A 16,233-nucleotide genomic window follows, 5' to 3' on the forward strand; every position below is an offset into this window, starting at 1 on the left:
GGCGGGCGACGCCGTTATCGGAGCCACGGGAGCCAGGTCCTTCCGGGCCTTTGACCTGCTTTGGCGGAGCGCCAGTTCCGCGGGAGACCTGCTGGCCTGCAGGCCGCGCCGGGCCACGAAGATCCCCTCCTGCCGGGAGCAACTGCACCGAGACTGTGGCCGGCCGCCCCGTATCCTTCAAAGAGGAAGAACCCGCTCCTGCCGCCCCACCAGGGTCGCGTTCCCAAGCGGCAGGACACTGGACCTGGCAGCCCGACTCCGGCCTCCACTTCCTGGGGGCGTGGCCCCACCGCCCCTCTCCAGTAGACCACGCCCCTCGCCGGCTCCCGTTAGCAAGGTGCCGCGGCGCGCTCCTCTGACGCGAAGCGCCTTTCTCTGACGTCAGGTCCCGCCCCGGCCCCGCCCCGCGCCCGCCCTCCGCAGCAGGAGCGGCTTTGCCTGAGGCGGCGGCTGGGGAGGCAGCTGAGGCGGCTGAGGCGGCGGCGGTGTCGGGGGCTGCGGTCGCCGACCCTGTGGACGGCGGTCCGCTGTCTGCTTCCGTCCCGGAGCGGCGGGCGATGGTGCGGCGGAGCGCGCGGACGCGGGCGGCGCGGCGGCGGGCATGAGGGAGGATGGAAGGGCAGGACGAGGTGTCGGCGCGGGAGCAGCACTTCCACAGCCAAGTGCGGGAGTCCACGGTGAGCCGGCCCGCGCCCCGCCCCCCGCGCCCCCCCGCGCCCCCGCGTCCGCTGCGGCCGAGCTGCCAGCCGCCTCCCGTGCCCGGCGCCTCCGCCCTCCTCGCGCCCTGCGCCCCCCGGCCCCGCCGCCCCCATTTCCCCGGGCCGGCCGCGCCCTCGGCCACGCCCCCCGCCCCTCTCCCCCCTCCGCCCCGCGCCCCCAGCCTTCCGTTCCCGGTGTCCCCCGACCTCCCGCCCCGCGGCCCCCACCCTCCGCGCCCGGTGCCTCCCCGACCCCCTGCCCCGCGCCCCCCGCCCCGCGATACCCGCCTTCCGTGCCCGGTGTACCCTGATCCCCTGCCCCGCGCCCCCCTCGCCCCCGCTCCCCCTCCCCCGCCCTTTCGCGGAAGCTCTGGTGGGCGCAGGACCCGCGCGGGCCGCTGGGCGCTCTTCTCGTCGCGGGGGACCGACGCCGGCCCGGCGGACCCGCGAGCGTGCGGTGCCCAGTGGCGGGCCCGGGAGCCGAGCGTGCGCAGCCCGCGCTCCGGCCCCGCTGGCGTTGGCTCAGGACCCTGCGGGTTGGGGGGCGCCGGGCGCTGTGGGCCGCGCCCGCCGTGCTCGGGGGCCGCTCCCGGGAGCTGTGGCGCCGGGGTTGCCTGTTCCGACCCGCGCTCGGCCTCGGGCACGGGTGTGTGCGCCTTCCGTCCCGCAACGCAGCGCGCTGTGCGCGTGTCTGTGTCCCTGTGGCCGCGCGGGGACCGTGTTACGTGCGCGCGTGCGCGTGTGTGCGCGTGTGCTCGTCGCTTCTTCGGACCGACGGCTTCCGCGTTCGGCCCCGCGTTCGGCCCCGCGTTCGGCCGCAGCGCCGGGAGCCGGGGAAGTTCTGCTGCGGAATCTGTGTGGCTCTCGGTCTCGGGGACTGAACCGCCTTGCCGGGCCCTGGCTTGGAGCGGAGCGCCTTCCGCGAGCCACGGCGTGCGACGGCGGCGCGGGGGCCCGGGCTTGGGGCTGCGCCTCTCGCGGGCCGGTGACAGGTTCCGAGCGCTCTGCCCCGGGCGCTGCCGCGGCTTCGTGCGCCCCTTCGCGGGTCGGCGCGTGCGGTGCTCTTGATTCAGCCGCCGCAGGAAGCGCGTCCTCGTCCTCTTATTTTCGGACTGTGTTCTGCACAACACATTGTATATGCGCTTCCCTGATGATGAGCGAATTTGGGTACCTTTTCCTATATTTATGGTCATTTGGAACGCGCTCCTGAAGCGTCTTCAAGTCTTTCCCCATTTCAGATTAGTCCTGTAACCCCTTAAATAGGGATTTGCAGGTTTTCTCTATGCTTTCCGAGTATGGTAACTGGGTCAGGTATACGTATTGCCGTTGGGTTTTTTTTTTTTTCCCATTTTTTGGATGCTTTAACACTCAACGACGTATCTTCTGATGAGAAATTCTTAATTTTCAGAGTTACTTTAACAGAAATTGCTTTATGGTCAGTTCTGGCTCTGTCCTGCTCAAGAAGTCTCCGCCGGCTCCAAAACTGGGAGGACATTCTCGGTTTTCTCTAAATGCTTTACTGATCTATTCTTCCCATTTCGACCCGCAGTTCATCTGGAATTTGTTTTTTGTGGTTGTTTTGACGTAGGAATCTTTCTTTTTCCCCCCACCTGGATGTCCAGTCCCTTTAGCACCATTTATGACCTTTGTCATGACTTAGGTAACTATAACTGTGGGGGTTAATTTTGTAATCCACGCTGTTCCATTGATCTGTTTGCTTTTTTTTTGCCTTACTTTTTAGTTAATTACATAGTCTGTCATTTGGATTGAGAAGGGGACTTGCGTTGTAGCAGCCACGAGCTTTACTACCGTTGCTACTCTGGAAACGGCCTAGTGTGGGTGCTCCTTTTAAAGTGCCGTAGTTCTGCCGCTTGTCCCCCATCCTTCTCCGACCAGCACCTCTGGGTGGTGGATGCACCCTCTGCGGAAGCTGTGCAGGTGCGAGCAAGCCCACGGGGTTTCCAGTCTTCCGCATTCTTTTCTCAGATTATTCAGAGGGAATATAAATACTTGAGTTTTCTCTAAGACATGTTGCCAATACTTGTACTTAACAATTTTTTGGTTTTGCCCTGAAATGCTATAAGTTTTACCTTTTTTTTCTGATACAATATACATAGCAAGTGATTGACATTTTTAAGTGTACAAGTCATTGGCATTAAGTGCACTCACATCTTGTGCAGCCACCCCCACTGCCCAGCTCTGGAACTTTGCTGTCATTCCAAACTGAAACTGCCCCCATGAGTCATTGACTTACCATTCCTTTCTCCTTCCAGCGCTTGGTAACCACCGCTGCACTTTGTCTCTCTGCATCTGACTAATGCAGGTATCTCATAGAAGTGGGATCCCACAGTATTCGTCCTGTCGTGTCGGGCTTATTGCACTCAGCATAAGGCTTTCAAGTTTCACGCACCTTGCAGCACGCGTCAGAATTTTTTTCCTTTTTAACATTAGATGACATTCACTCGTATTGACATGTGACGTTTTGTTTATCCACTCATTCATCACTGGACATTTGGGTTGTTTCCTGGCCTTTGTAAATAGTGCTGCTATGAACATGGGTGTGCAAATACCTCTTCAAGACCTGGCTTTCAGTTCTTTTAGGTATATGCACACCCAGAGGTGGAATTGGTGGGACCATATAAAAAAAATTCTATGTTTAATTTTTTGGGGAACTGCCATGCTGTTTTCCGTAGTGGCTGTGCTTTTCACAGTCCCACCAGCAGTGCTCCAGGATTCCAGCTTCTCCACCAACACGTGTTGTTTTCTATTGTTTTAAAATACAGTAGTTATTCGAATGGGTGTGCAGTGGATGTCATCGTGGCTTTTATTTGCATTTCCCTGATGATTAGTGATGTTGAGCACTATTGTATGTGCTTCCTGGCCATTTAAATTTGTATATCTTCTTTGGAGAAATATCTGTTTGGGTCCTTTGCCTGTTTTGAATTGGGTGGTTTTGTTGTTGACTTTCAGGAGTTCTCTTTCTATTCTGGATATTAATCCCTTATTAAATGTCAGATTTGCAAATATTTTCTCCCATTCTGTGTGTTGCCTTTTTACTCTATTGATAAAGTTCTTTGATGTACAAAAGTTGTTAATTTTAATGAAGTTCGTTTTATGCATTTTTTTCTTTTTTTGCCTGTGCTTTTAGTGTTATATTCAAGAGATCATCACCATGGGGCACCTGGGTGGCTCAGTCAGTTAAGTGACTGCCTTTGGCTCTGGTCATGATCCCAGAGTTCTGGGATCGAGCCCCACATCAGGCTCCCTGCTTGACGGGGAGTCTGCTTCTCCTTCTCCCTCTGCCTGCTGCTCTGCCTACTTGTACTTCTCCATCTGTTAAATAAATTAAAAAAAAAAAAGATCATCACCAAATTCAGTTTCATGAAGATGTCTTCCTATGTTTTCTTCTTAGAGTTTTAACTCTTACATTTGGGGTCTTTGATCCATTTTGGGTTAATTTTTGTGTATTCTGTAGTGTTTAACTTATAAATACTCATGTAATAATTGTTTTGTTTTAAGTATTATGAATATTTCTGAATTCTCTTGTCAATTATTTCAGTGATTATGTAGCTAAAATCTGTTAACCAGGTGGTGATAATCTTTTTACTTTCCTTTTGCTGGCTTTTTTCCCTTTTTCTTTTGAATTTAAGATTCACAGAATTGGATTAATTATAATCCTGGGTTCATACACAAATTTTTCATTGTTTCATGTGTGACCTGCTTTTGATTAACCTATTTTTAAATAGTATGTACCCCACCAGCTATTACCCAGGATACCAAAACATTGACTCGAGCTTATTAAATACCCAGCAGGAGAAGTGAAATGTGGACTGTAATTTATATGTTCTTGTCCTTTATACCTGCCTTAGCTGCACAGGACCACTTGTCTTTTGGTCCATCTATTCTTTTTTTTTTTTTTTTTTTTTTTTAAAGTAGGCTCCACACCTAGCATGGAGCCCAACAGGAGGCTGGAGCTCAGAACCCTGAGATCAAAGCCGGAGTTGAGATCAAGAGCTGGTTGCTTAACTGACTGAGCCACCCAGGCACCCCTGTACTCTATTCTTTGAGTGCATTTACTTAGATGGTATCTCCCAAGTGGTTTTCTTAATGTTGATGCCACTTTCACCGATACAGCTATTACTATAAAATGGTCACAGATCAATACGTAACAGTACCCAGAAAAATCCTCGTAATACCTTCACTAAATTAATAATAAATCACGTTTATTGAGTGCTTACCAGGTATCTCATTTGAGTCCGGTAACAAGCACATGAAGTAGGTATTTTGCAGCATGTAGCCAAGGTGGCATAGTTAGCATGTGATGGAACGAGAGTTTGAGTCCGGACAGGCTGATTTCACAGCCCGTACTATATTTATAGTCCTATAAAATTTAAACCTCCACTGTTACAGGGTTATGTGGGATCCAGCTAGGTTGGTTACATAAAATGCTTGTTGTAAGGCTAATGAAAGGACCAGGGAGAACCTATGAAGCTAGCTGGCCGGGAATTTTGGGATCTAGCTGCACAATTTAAATTCTTCCTTATTCTGGTTGTAGCATTTTTGGGAACAGTTCTGGGGTTCACTAGAACTTTCACAACAGTGGAGATTTTAGGACCCCTAATTTACATGGCTTCCTTTTGGCCAAAAAGAGTGGGGATATAATGGAGATACCAGGAATCATCTTCTCTTTACTTCTTCCGTAGGTGGGTTTACCTGCCTTTTTCTACCAGGGTCTTGCCTTCATCTCCATGGCTCACTCCATGTGCTGCAGATAAAAACTTTAGCCCTTCCCTCTTGAGAATAGAGGTTGGGCAGAAGATGGGAGCCAGTGATCAATCTTGTATCTAATTTTTGAAATGCAGTGTCTGGAGGTCTGTAGTCTTTTCTGAGCGTTGTTACTGTTCTCCAGCCAAAGACCATAGGAATATACTTGTAGTTGGACAAGTTAGGTTGATTGCATGTTGCAGTAAGGGAAAATGCATACCATTGGGAACTGTGGGGTGTTTCAGTAAGAAAACATTTGAAAGGAGCTTTTAAAAATAGGATTTGGGCTTGTGTTGGGTGATTTGGAAAGAATTTAAGGAGATGGGGCTTTGATCTGTATTGGATGCTGTTAGGAAGCAGAGATAATTCTATGATTGAGTATCTTAATCTGATATAGAAGGAAAGAAAATTGGGTGGGGTGAAGTTGAAGCTAATTGGAAAAGAAGCAAGTCATTCATATAAGCCATGGTGGGGAGATATTTGGTCATTTTTTTAAAAAAAGATTTTATTTATTTATTTGTGCCCCTGAAGCGCTCCTGAAAGCTGTTTATTTTCAAGAGGAGAATCATCAAGACCTAGCTGTGAGGGGCACCTGGGTGGCTCAGTGGGTTGAACCTCTGCCTTTGGCTCGGGTCATGGTCTCGGGGTCCTGGGATCAAGCCCTGCATCGGGCTCTCTGCGTGGCGGGGAGCCTGTTTCCTCCCTCCCTCTCTGCCTGCCTCTCTTGCCTACTTGTGGTCTCTGTCTGTCAAATAAATAAATAAAATCTTTAAAAAAAAAAAAAAGACCTTGCTGTGAGTGCCTCACTCTGAGCTGCTAGTGTTTGTAGCGACAGCAAAGCCTAGCTTGGTAGCAGCAGGCCAGCTTCCAGATGTTAGGGGCTGTTTTTCTCTTTCTCAGTGTGGTCCATAAAGTCTTATATGGTGTAGTAGAGGCAAATCTAATAGCTGACATATATCGATTTTATAACATAGGTGAGCAAAAAGGAATGGAATAGCGGTATAGAGGATTCTTTGTATTTGATTTTGCTAAACTGGGTTAAATGAACTTCCCTTGTAGGTGGTACAGTAGCCCACAAAGATGTTCATGTGGTAATCTCTGGAACGCTGTATGTTATCATACATGGCGGAAGGGACTTTGCAGATGTGATTAAGTTAAGGGAGAGATTGTCCTAGATTATCTGGGTGAGTGCAGTGTAATCACAAGCATCCCTATAAGAGGGAGGTGGGAGAGTCAGAGTCAGAGAAAGGGATGTGACAACGAGCAGGGGGTAGTGTGAAGCACCTTGAAGATAAGGAAAGTGAATAGCATCCAGAAGCTGGAAAATTCAAGGGAACGGATTCTCCCTAGAGTCCATAGAAGGAGCTAGTCTTGCTGACATCTTGGTTTTAGCCCCGTGATACCCATGTTAGAGCTGTGACCTTTAGAACTATGAGGTAGTAAATTTGTGTTAAGCACTGAGTTGCGGTAACTGGTTACAGCAGCCACTCAGAATCCTTCATCAGGAAGGAGGCTTTGACCTTCATTGCTCTCCCTGTGACTCTGCCTCACTTCTCTTTAGTTTTGTACTTGGGGTTGAAGGAGACTGAGGCATTTCTAATTGCATGTAAGATTTTTTCCTTTCTTTTTATTCTTTCTGTCTTAAGTAATAGTTGGAAGTACATTTCCTGAGAGGTATAGACATTTCAAAGAATGCCATATCATTTCAGCACAATTTCTCGTGTTAGTTTTCCTTTTGTTTCCAAGCTAATTTATACAGTAGGATAGACTATATATTCTCTGAGAGCTCTATGCTTTTGTTTTATTCTGCATGGTCTTCGTAGAAGGTAATTACGGGTATTTACTCATGATGATAAGGTTTTGAAGATTACATATAAATATAGTAGTATAGGTTAATTTTCTGAAAACCTTGGTGGTAAGATAATTCAAAGAACATAAGGCATTAAAAGAAAAAACACACGAGGCGATAAAGTTTAGAATTTATCTTTGAAACCCTTGTAAATGTTTTAATACTTAAGATGAAATGATTCAGAAAAGACACACAATAAAGACAATAAATTCTAATTTTATGTATCTCTTGTGTGTTAGAATTTTCAGAATCCCCTTCCCTAGAATTTCAGTGGGATCCTTGTGATGCGGTTTGGATTGTTTTGAATAATATGCATTACGAGAAGTATTTCCTTCTGTCTCTTCTTCCATCCAGATGGCTTTCTGATTTATGGCTCAGAGTTGTTGACTCCTGGGACCAGCTCCTCACTATCATTCCACTGGCACAGAAGAACTTGTGTGCTGGAGGTGGGAGATGGTTTGGGTGCCTTTTCTCGGTCGCTGGGTGTAGAACCCTATCTCTGCCTGTGATGACTCTACGTCAGAGCACTTGTTATCTTTTATGTTCCTGTTTTCCTTCTGTCCCCACAAATGGTAGTGGGGTACCTTCTGCAGCTCAGATTTGCCTTCCCAAGGTGACATTGTAGAAACTATTTCTCTGTCATCCCACTTTACTTGTCTTTCTATTGCTGACCCATCTCTACCAGGAGTGACTTGAAATTTGGGGGTGCCAGAATTTTTTGTTTTTTAAAAAGCTTTGTAGAATTAAATTTGCATGAACTTCAAATTGTGTGAGGGGGCCTTGAAGTTGGAGAGGGACTATAATATCATTTTCTTTTCTTTGTTGAAGTTTTTGTGGCAGGACTTGTGATAAAACTTGTGTTTCAGTTGTGTAGGCCGTAGATTCTCTAGATAGAATTGTTAAAGTATTCTGATATTTAATTATATCAGTTTTTCACATACCTTCTTTGGGGCTTAGGCATCAGGAACATTCCACATGCCTTTTACTAAATTAATTTCTTTTTTTTAGAGAGAGAGGGGGAGCGTGGGTGTGGGGGAAGGGCAGAGGCAGAGGGAGAGGAAGAATCTTAAGCAGGCTCCTGGCACAGAGCCTGATACAGAACTCGATCTCATGACCTGAGATCATGAACTGAGACAAGACCAAGAGTCAGACGCTTAACTGAGCCACTTAGGTGCCCCCCAAATACTCTTTAATGTTCATTTTTTGGCCTTTAGGAGTCATTCATCTGACATTAATTTTCCTCAAATCTATGTATCTTTCAAAGAACACCATAACTAAATATGGAATTTGACAAAAAGTTGACCAACTAGGACTGCAAGCAGGGTTGTTTCACTAGCATACTAACTCATGATTCTGTAGTCATTCTTTGGGATTGATGTATGAGTTTGTTGATATTGCATATTTGAATATCAGATGTATTATTGAGGCCTATACTGTTGTTATTCATAGTGTAATATTTTCCTTCAAAACCCCAAATTTTAACTATTTTATTGAGAGCCTGAGCTTTTCCTTATTGCACAGCAGTGCTGAAAGCTGAACGAGGAGGTACATTTGTTGGATTTGGATTGGGGCAGTGTAGGTTCCAGTCATATTGCTATTTATTAGCTGTGTGACATTGGGAAAGTTCCTTAGTCTCTTTGGAACCTTAATTTTCTTGTTTATGAAAATAAGGTAAGCACCTTATTATTTTTGGTACAGTTGTAAATTGGACTGTTTTCTTAATCTCTTTGCTGTTTCATTATTAGTGTATAGAAATAATGCAGTATTAGTTTTATGAGACTGATGTGCTGCCTGCTGCACTAAGGAGGTAGGTGCAGTATTTATTTATTTATTTATTTATTTACTTATTTATTTATTTAAAATTAACATGTAATGTACTATTAGCCCCAGGGGTACAGGTCTGTGAATCGCCAGGTTTACACACTTCACGGCACTCACCATCGCACACACCCTCCCCAATGTCCGTAACCCAACCACCCTCTCCTGACCCCCCTCCCCCTGGCAACCCTTAGTTTGTTTTGTGAGATTAAGAGTCTCTTATGGTTTGTCTCCCTCACAATCCCATTTTGTTTCATTCATTCCTTTCCTATCCCCCAAACCCCCCACGTTGCCTCTCAACTTTCTCATATCAGGGAGATCATTGACTTATTTCGCTCGGCATAATACCCTCTAATTCCAACCACGTCATTGCAAATGGCAAGATTTCATTTCTTCTGATGGCTGCGTAGTATTCCATTGTGTATATATATATATATATATATATATATATATATATATACCACATCTTCTTTATCCATTCATCTGTCAGTGGACATCTAGGTTCTTTCCATAATTTGGCTATTGTGGACATTGCAGGTGCAGTAGAGTTTAAATGCGAATGTGGGAATATTGAACCCTGTGCAATCACTGAGATTATGCAATTTATATTTAACAGTGCGTATATGTATGTATATTTTGTTCCCACCGGAACAGTGGAAATGCTGCAGAAAAACTCAACTGTTTTTTAAAAAATTTTATTGAGATGTGATTCACATATCATATAATTCACCCAATTCAGTGGCTTTTAGTATATTTAAGAGTTGTGTAGCCATCACCACAATCTAATCCTAGAATATTTTTATCTATCTCCAGGAGAAACCCTATGCACATTAGCAGTCATTCCCCATTTCCCCCTGAATTCTCTTCCCTCCAGTCCTTGGCAACAGCTAATCTACTTTCTGTATGGATTGGCCCATTCTGGGTATTTCATATAAAGTGAATCATGCAATGTGTGTTTTTTTTGGTGTGTCTAGCTTCATTCCGTTAGCACAGTGTTTTCGGGATTCATCCGCATTGTAGCATGCATCAGTACTTCGTTCTTTTTTGTGGCCAAATAATATTTCATCGTATGGATGTACCACATTATGTTTATTCATTCTTTAGTTGATGGACCTTTAGGTTTTTTCCCACTTTTTTGGCTCTTATGAAAAATGCTGCTGTGAACATTGATGTACAAGTTTTTGCTGTGGATGTATGTTTTCATTTTTCTTGGATGGAATTGCTGCATTGTTCGATACCTCGGTGTTTAATATTTTGAGGAACTGTCAAACTGTTTTCCAAAGTTGGAGCACCATTTCACATTTCTATCTACAAACATTTCAATTTTTCTGCATCCTCTTTAACACTTGTTATTAACTGCCATTTTAATTTTTTTTTTTTTTTTTTAATTTATTTGACAGAGAGAGACACAGTGAGAGAGGGAACACAAGCACGGGGAGTGAGAGAGGGAGAAGCAGGCTTCCCGCCGAGCAGGGAGCCCGATGTGGGGCTCGATCCCAGGACCCCGAGATCACGACCTGAGCTGAAGGCAGTGGCTTAACCCACTGAGCCACCCAGGTGCCCGCCATTTTAATTTTTAAAAAAATATTTTATTTATTTATTTGGCATAGAGAGGGAGAGAGCACAAGCAGGTGGAGTGGCAGGCAAAGGGAGAGAGAGGCAGAGGGAGAGGGAGAAGAAGTAGGCTCCCGCTGAGCAGAGAGCCCAAATGGGGCTTGATTCCAGGACCCTGGGATCAGGCATGACCTGAACTGAAGGCAGACACTTAACTGACTGAGCCACCCAGGCACCCTTTTTTTTTTTTTTAAGATTTTATTTATTTATTTGACAGAGAGACAGAGGGGGACTACAAGCAGGGGCAGTGGGAGTGGAAGAAGCAGGCTTCCCACTGAGCAGGGATCCTGGGACCCTGGGATAATAACCTGAGCCCAAGGCAGATACTTAACAACTTAGCCACCCAGGCGAGCCCCCCTTGGTTTTTAATTACAGTCATCCTAGTGAGTATGAAGTGTTATCTCATTGTGTATGTGTGTGTTTTAAAGTTTTATTTAAGTAATCTCTACACCCGATGTGGGGCTCAAACTCACAACCCCAAGATCAAGAGTTGCTCTCTCTTCTGACTGAGACAACCACACACCCCTCATTGTGGTCTCGATTTGCATTTCCCTAATGACTAATGATGTTGAACATCTTCACATCTGTTTATTGGTCATTTATTTATTGGTCATTTGTATATCTTCTTTGGCAGACTATTTAGCTTTGTCCTTTTTCAAATTGGGTTCTTTTTTGTTCTTATTGAGTTGTAAGAAATCCTCATATATTTTGGACATCATGCCCTTATCAAACATATGACTTGCATATATTTTCTTCTATTCTGTGGGTCATCTTTCCACTTTCTTGATTGCACAACAAAAGTTTTTAATCTTGTTCAAATACAATTCACCTATAAAATTTTTTTTATCACTTTTGTACTTTAGTCATATTTTAGAAAGCTTTGCCAACAAAAGGTCATAAAGACTCTTGTGCTTTTTTCCAAGAATTTTACAATTTTAGCTGTCACATTTATATGTGTGATTCACTTTGAGTTCATTCTTGTGTATGGTAAAGAAAGGGGCATATCTGTTTTGGTGAGCTGTCTCTTTAGATCTCTAGCTCATTTTTTAATTGGGTTTTTTTTTGAGTTTTAAGAGTTCTTTCAGTATTTTGGGTTCAACTTCTTTAACTGGCTATGTGTTTTGTACAAATTTCCACCAGCCTGTGGCTTGTCTTATCTTAACCAGTGTCTTTCACAGGGCAGAAGTTGTTAATTATAATCCTGTACAATTTATTATTATTTTTTTAATAAACTATGCTTTTCAAGTTGTATCTAAAAAGTCATTGTCAAACCCAGGATCACCTGCATTTCTTGCAGTTTCATGTTTTACATTTAAGACTGATCTATTTTGAGTTAATTTTCATGAAAGTTATAGGGTCTGTGTTTAGATTAATTTTCTTTATATATATATATTTTAAATAAATTCAGTTAGCAAACATATATAGTATATCATAGTTTTAGATGTAATTTTCAATAGTTCATCAGTTATGTATAACACAGGTCTTGCCTTTTTTTTTTTTTTTTTTTCTTTCTTAAATCCATTGTGATGCCCTGTGTCTTTTTTTGGAGCATTTAGCCGTTTACATTCAGAGTCAGTATAGAAAGATGAATTTAGTGCCACTGTATTACCTGTAAAGTTTCTGTTTCTATAGATTGTTTCTGTTTCTGTTTCTTTCTGGTCTGTGTTACTTGTGGGCTCTCTCTTTGCGTACAGGATCCCCTTTAATATTTCTTGCAGGGCTGGTTTAGTGGTCCCAAATACTTATAATTTCTGTTTGTACTGGAAGCTCTTTATCTCTCCTTTCATTCTGAATGACAGCCTTGCTGGATAAAGTATTCTTGTCTGCATATTTTTCTCATTTAGTACCCTGAATATATCATGTCAGCCCTTTCTGGCTTGACAGATCTCTGTGGATAGGTCTGCTGCCAGCCTAATGTTTCTACCCCTGTAGGTTAAGATCCCCTTGACTTGAGCTGCTTTCAGGATTTTTCTTTTTATCTCTGAAATTTGCAAACTTCACTATTATGTTGGGGTGATGATTTTTTTTTAATTGATTTTTGAGAGTGTTCCAGTCTACCTTGGGGACTTGAATGCCTGTTTCCTTCCCCAGATTAGAGAATTTCTCAGCTATGATTTGCTCAAATATACCTTCTGTTCCTCTCTTTCTTTCTTCTTCTTCAGGGACACCAATAATTCTAATATTGTTTCACTTTATGGTATTGCTGCCCCCCCCCACTGATACTTGCCCTCTCACTCTCAAATAAATAAAATCTTTTTTTTTTTTTTTAAGATTTTATTTATTTATTTGACAGAGAGAGACACAGTGAGAGAAGGAACACAAGCATGGAGAGTGGGAGAGGGAAGAGCAGGCTTCCCACCAAGCAGGGAGCCTGATGTGGGGCTCAATCCCAGGACCCTGGGATCATGACCTGAGCCAAAGGCAGACACTTAATGACTGAGCCACCCAGGCATCCCTAAATAAAATCTTAAAAAAAATTATCAACCACAACCCAAGTGAAATACACGTTAGAGAAATCTGAGGAGGTCAGAAACCAAAAAAGAAAAGAAAAAGAAAAAGTGGGGAAAAAGAATATAATCTTCCAGGTGGACAAAACAGGGTGATCTACTTGGTCCTGGGTGTATTTGGTCTGTTAGAAGGCACTAACTCCCAAAGTTGTAAAAAAAGCATGGCTTATATCTGTACAAAAATAAAATTGAATACAGTGAAGGGAAGCCAAAAATGAAGACTATATCTATAAAATGCTAATATAAAAGTGAAAGTTAAAAAAAGACTTAAAAACAGAGTTGATAAAAATCAGAAACTAGTTGAAAAGGAAAAAAGAAAAAAAAGGAAATTTTAAATGGAAAGAAAAGAATCATGAAAAAAACCCTCGAATTGAGAGTTTTGCAGGTCTGTGTGTTCAGTAAACTTGGTATTCGCCTGCTGTTCCTGCTGGTCTTCGGCGGGAGGGGCCTGCTGCACTGACTCTCAAGTGTCTTTGCTTGGGCGAAGTTTGCACTACTCCTTGCCGGGGGGACTGAGCTCAGTGTAAGCTGCTTGGGGTTGTTCTCTGTGACTTTAGTTGCGCGAAGGCTTTGTGCGCTACTTGAGAGGATGAAGATAAAAATGGCCCTGCCCTGATCTCCAGCCCTGGAACTGAAAGATTGTGGCCCCTTTCTTCAGTAAACCCTCAGGGAGAAGTGATCTTCACTTTTGTGTGTGCCAAACTCTGCAGACTCCCGCAGTGCCCACCCACACCGCTCCTCCCCAGGGGAAGGGGAAGGCAGAAGGTCACTGTGTTTCTGCCCTTTGCGGGGCCTCTATACGGAGAGTGGTCGCCAGATTATACCAGGGTTCATGGCAAACCAAGCTAAGAGCCCAGTCCTGGGCTCGCTGGCTGTAGCCGATTTCCCTGCTCCAATGCTTGGGAACTCTGCCGGCTCAGGCACCCTGTTCTTTCTGTGACCTGTGACCTGAGACCACCCTGTCCTACCAGGATTCTGCCCCACTTTGCCACCTGAGCACTTTTCAGGCAGGGGCATCTCTCACTGGAGCAGACTTCTAAAAGTTCAGATTTTGTGCTCCATATCTATATCACTTTCCTGTAGCTGGCTTATGCTAAATAAGATGGAAATTAATGACAGTTACTTAAATATTTGTTAAAAAAACCAAGAGGAAGCTTTATACTAAATGTGGAAACTGAAAAGCCATTTCCATTATCAAGAGGAAAAAGACAGATATGTTTGCTCTTATTAGCATTGGACATTATTTTCAGGATTCTGGGGAATTCAAAAGGCTAAGAAAATTAATATTGATTATAATTATTAGAAAAGAAGGTCATCTCTTTTAACTAGTGATATGATTGCATAACTAGAAAAACCACAAGATTCTGAAATTATGAGTGTGTTTGGTAAACTGACTAGAAATAATTTAACTATATCCAAGTGAAGAGCTTTTCTCTATACTAGCAATCACCAGCCACAAGTCAGAATAGTAAAATTACTTTATTCACATTAGCAACAAAAAGTGTGAAACAGAACTAAACACAAAAGGAGAAAAGACTATATGCAGAAAGCCATAAAAATCTTATGAAGGGTATGCAACATGATCTAACAAATGAAAGGATAGCCCACATTTCTGGAGGGAAAGACAAGCAAATATCGTGTAAATGTTAACTCTTCCAAAATTATATATTTAATACAGTTGCATTTAGAGTCAGAGTTGTATTTGGAATTGAATGAAAATGATCTTAAAGTTTATATGGAAGATTGTTTAAATTTTTGCCTCCAAAAAAACAAACAAACCAACCTGAGGCTAGCCTAGGAAATTATGAAAAATGAAACTCCTAGAGAGATTTGCCCAGAGAGCAATTAAGCTATCTAATCATTTTTAATAAAAATTCATGTTGTTGTTATAGGAGTTGGCAAAGAGAACAAAGAAACATAATGGAGAGTAAGAACTATGTCCTAGCATACTTGGGAATTCAGTCTATAGCAACAATAGTTATTGACAGTGGGAAAAGATGGTTGATTTAATAAATTGTTTTGGCCTAATCACTCACCATTTAGGAACGAAATGTGAACTTGAACTCCCATGTCATACATAAGAAATAAGTTCCAGGGGTGCCTGGGTGGCTCAGTGGGTTAAAGCCTCTGCCTTCGGCTCAGGTCATGATCCCAGGTCCTGGGATCGAGCCCACATCCGGCTCTCTCTGTTCAGCAGGGAGCCTGCTTCCTTCCTCTCTCTCTGCCTTCCTCTCTGCCTACTTGTGATCTCTCTCTGTCAAATAAATAAATAAAATCTTAAAAAAAAGAAAAGAAAGAAGTTCCAGATGGATTAGAGACTTACATGTAAAAATAATTTTTTAGGAGAACTAGCCTATACTTCCGATTACACATGTTGTGGAATATTTTGGAGCCAGTAAGAATGGAAAGCTACACACCAGACTGTTCTTCCTGCTGGCTACCTGAGGAGATGATAAAGTTGTCAGGGAGGGAGAGTGTGTTATATAAGTATGATTATAAGCCAGAAATAATAGAGAAAAAATTAAAAGAAATTGCTATATAAAACCAATATGTATATAATCTGACTAAAATTATTTAAGCTATGTAGATATATAAAGGAAGAGGTACTTATTTCGGAGTAGTGGAGTTTCATATTTTTATCTTCTTCCTTATACTCCTTTGAATACATTCAAGTTTTTTAAAATTTTATTTTTAGGTAATCTCTGTACCCAGTGTGGGGCTTGAACTTACAACCCTGAGATCAAGAGTTGCATGGTCCACCCACTGAGCCAGCCAAGTGCCCCTGAATACACTGAAGTTTTAACAAGGATTTTTATTTATAGAATTGGGAAAAAACACTATTTTCAATACGAACAAAATAAAATGGATTCTAATAACCATGCTGGAAAGCAATATGATGGAGTATTTATACACTATGATTTAATAATCTTATTCCTGGCGATTTATATTGCAGTTATTTCAAAAAGGTGGCTTGTAGCATTAA

The 16,233-nt window shown here is 43.4% G+C and overlaps 1 protein-coding gene across 5 annotated transcripts in view; it reads left to right on the forward strand.

Moving 5' to 3' along the window:
- The first annotated feature begins 509 nt into the window (after positions 1-509).
- Positions 510-16,233, forward strand: part of LMBR1 (limb development membrane protein 1) — a 147,965-nt gene continuing 132,241 nt past the window's right edge. For 4 of the 5 annotated variants that reach the window (XR_004380614.1, XM_032840293.1, XM_032840295.1 and 1 more), the window contains exon 1: positions 510-677. Coding sequence is in view for 4 of the 5 variants with exons in the window: in XM_032840293.1 (XP_032696184.1) it covers positions 612-677 (66 nt within the window). In the remaining variant the exon portion in view is untranslated. The remainder of the gene's footprint in view (positions 678-16,233) is intronic. The other variant, XM_032840297.1, reaches the window with a different exon arrangement.

The sequence above is a fragment of the Lontra canadensis genome, unplaced genomic scaffold (genome assembly GCF_010015895.1).
Source record: "Lontra canadensis isolate GAN:19392208 unplaced genomic scaffold, GSC_riverotter_1.0 scaffold111, whole genome shotgun sequence".
NCBI lineage: Eukaryota > Metazoa > Chordata > Mammalia > Carnivora > Mustelidae > Lontra > Lontra canadensis.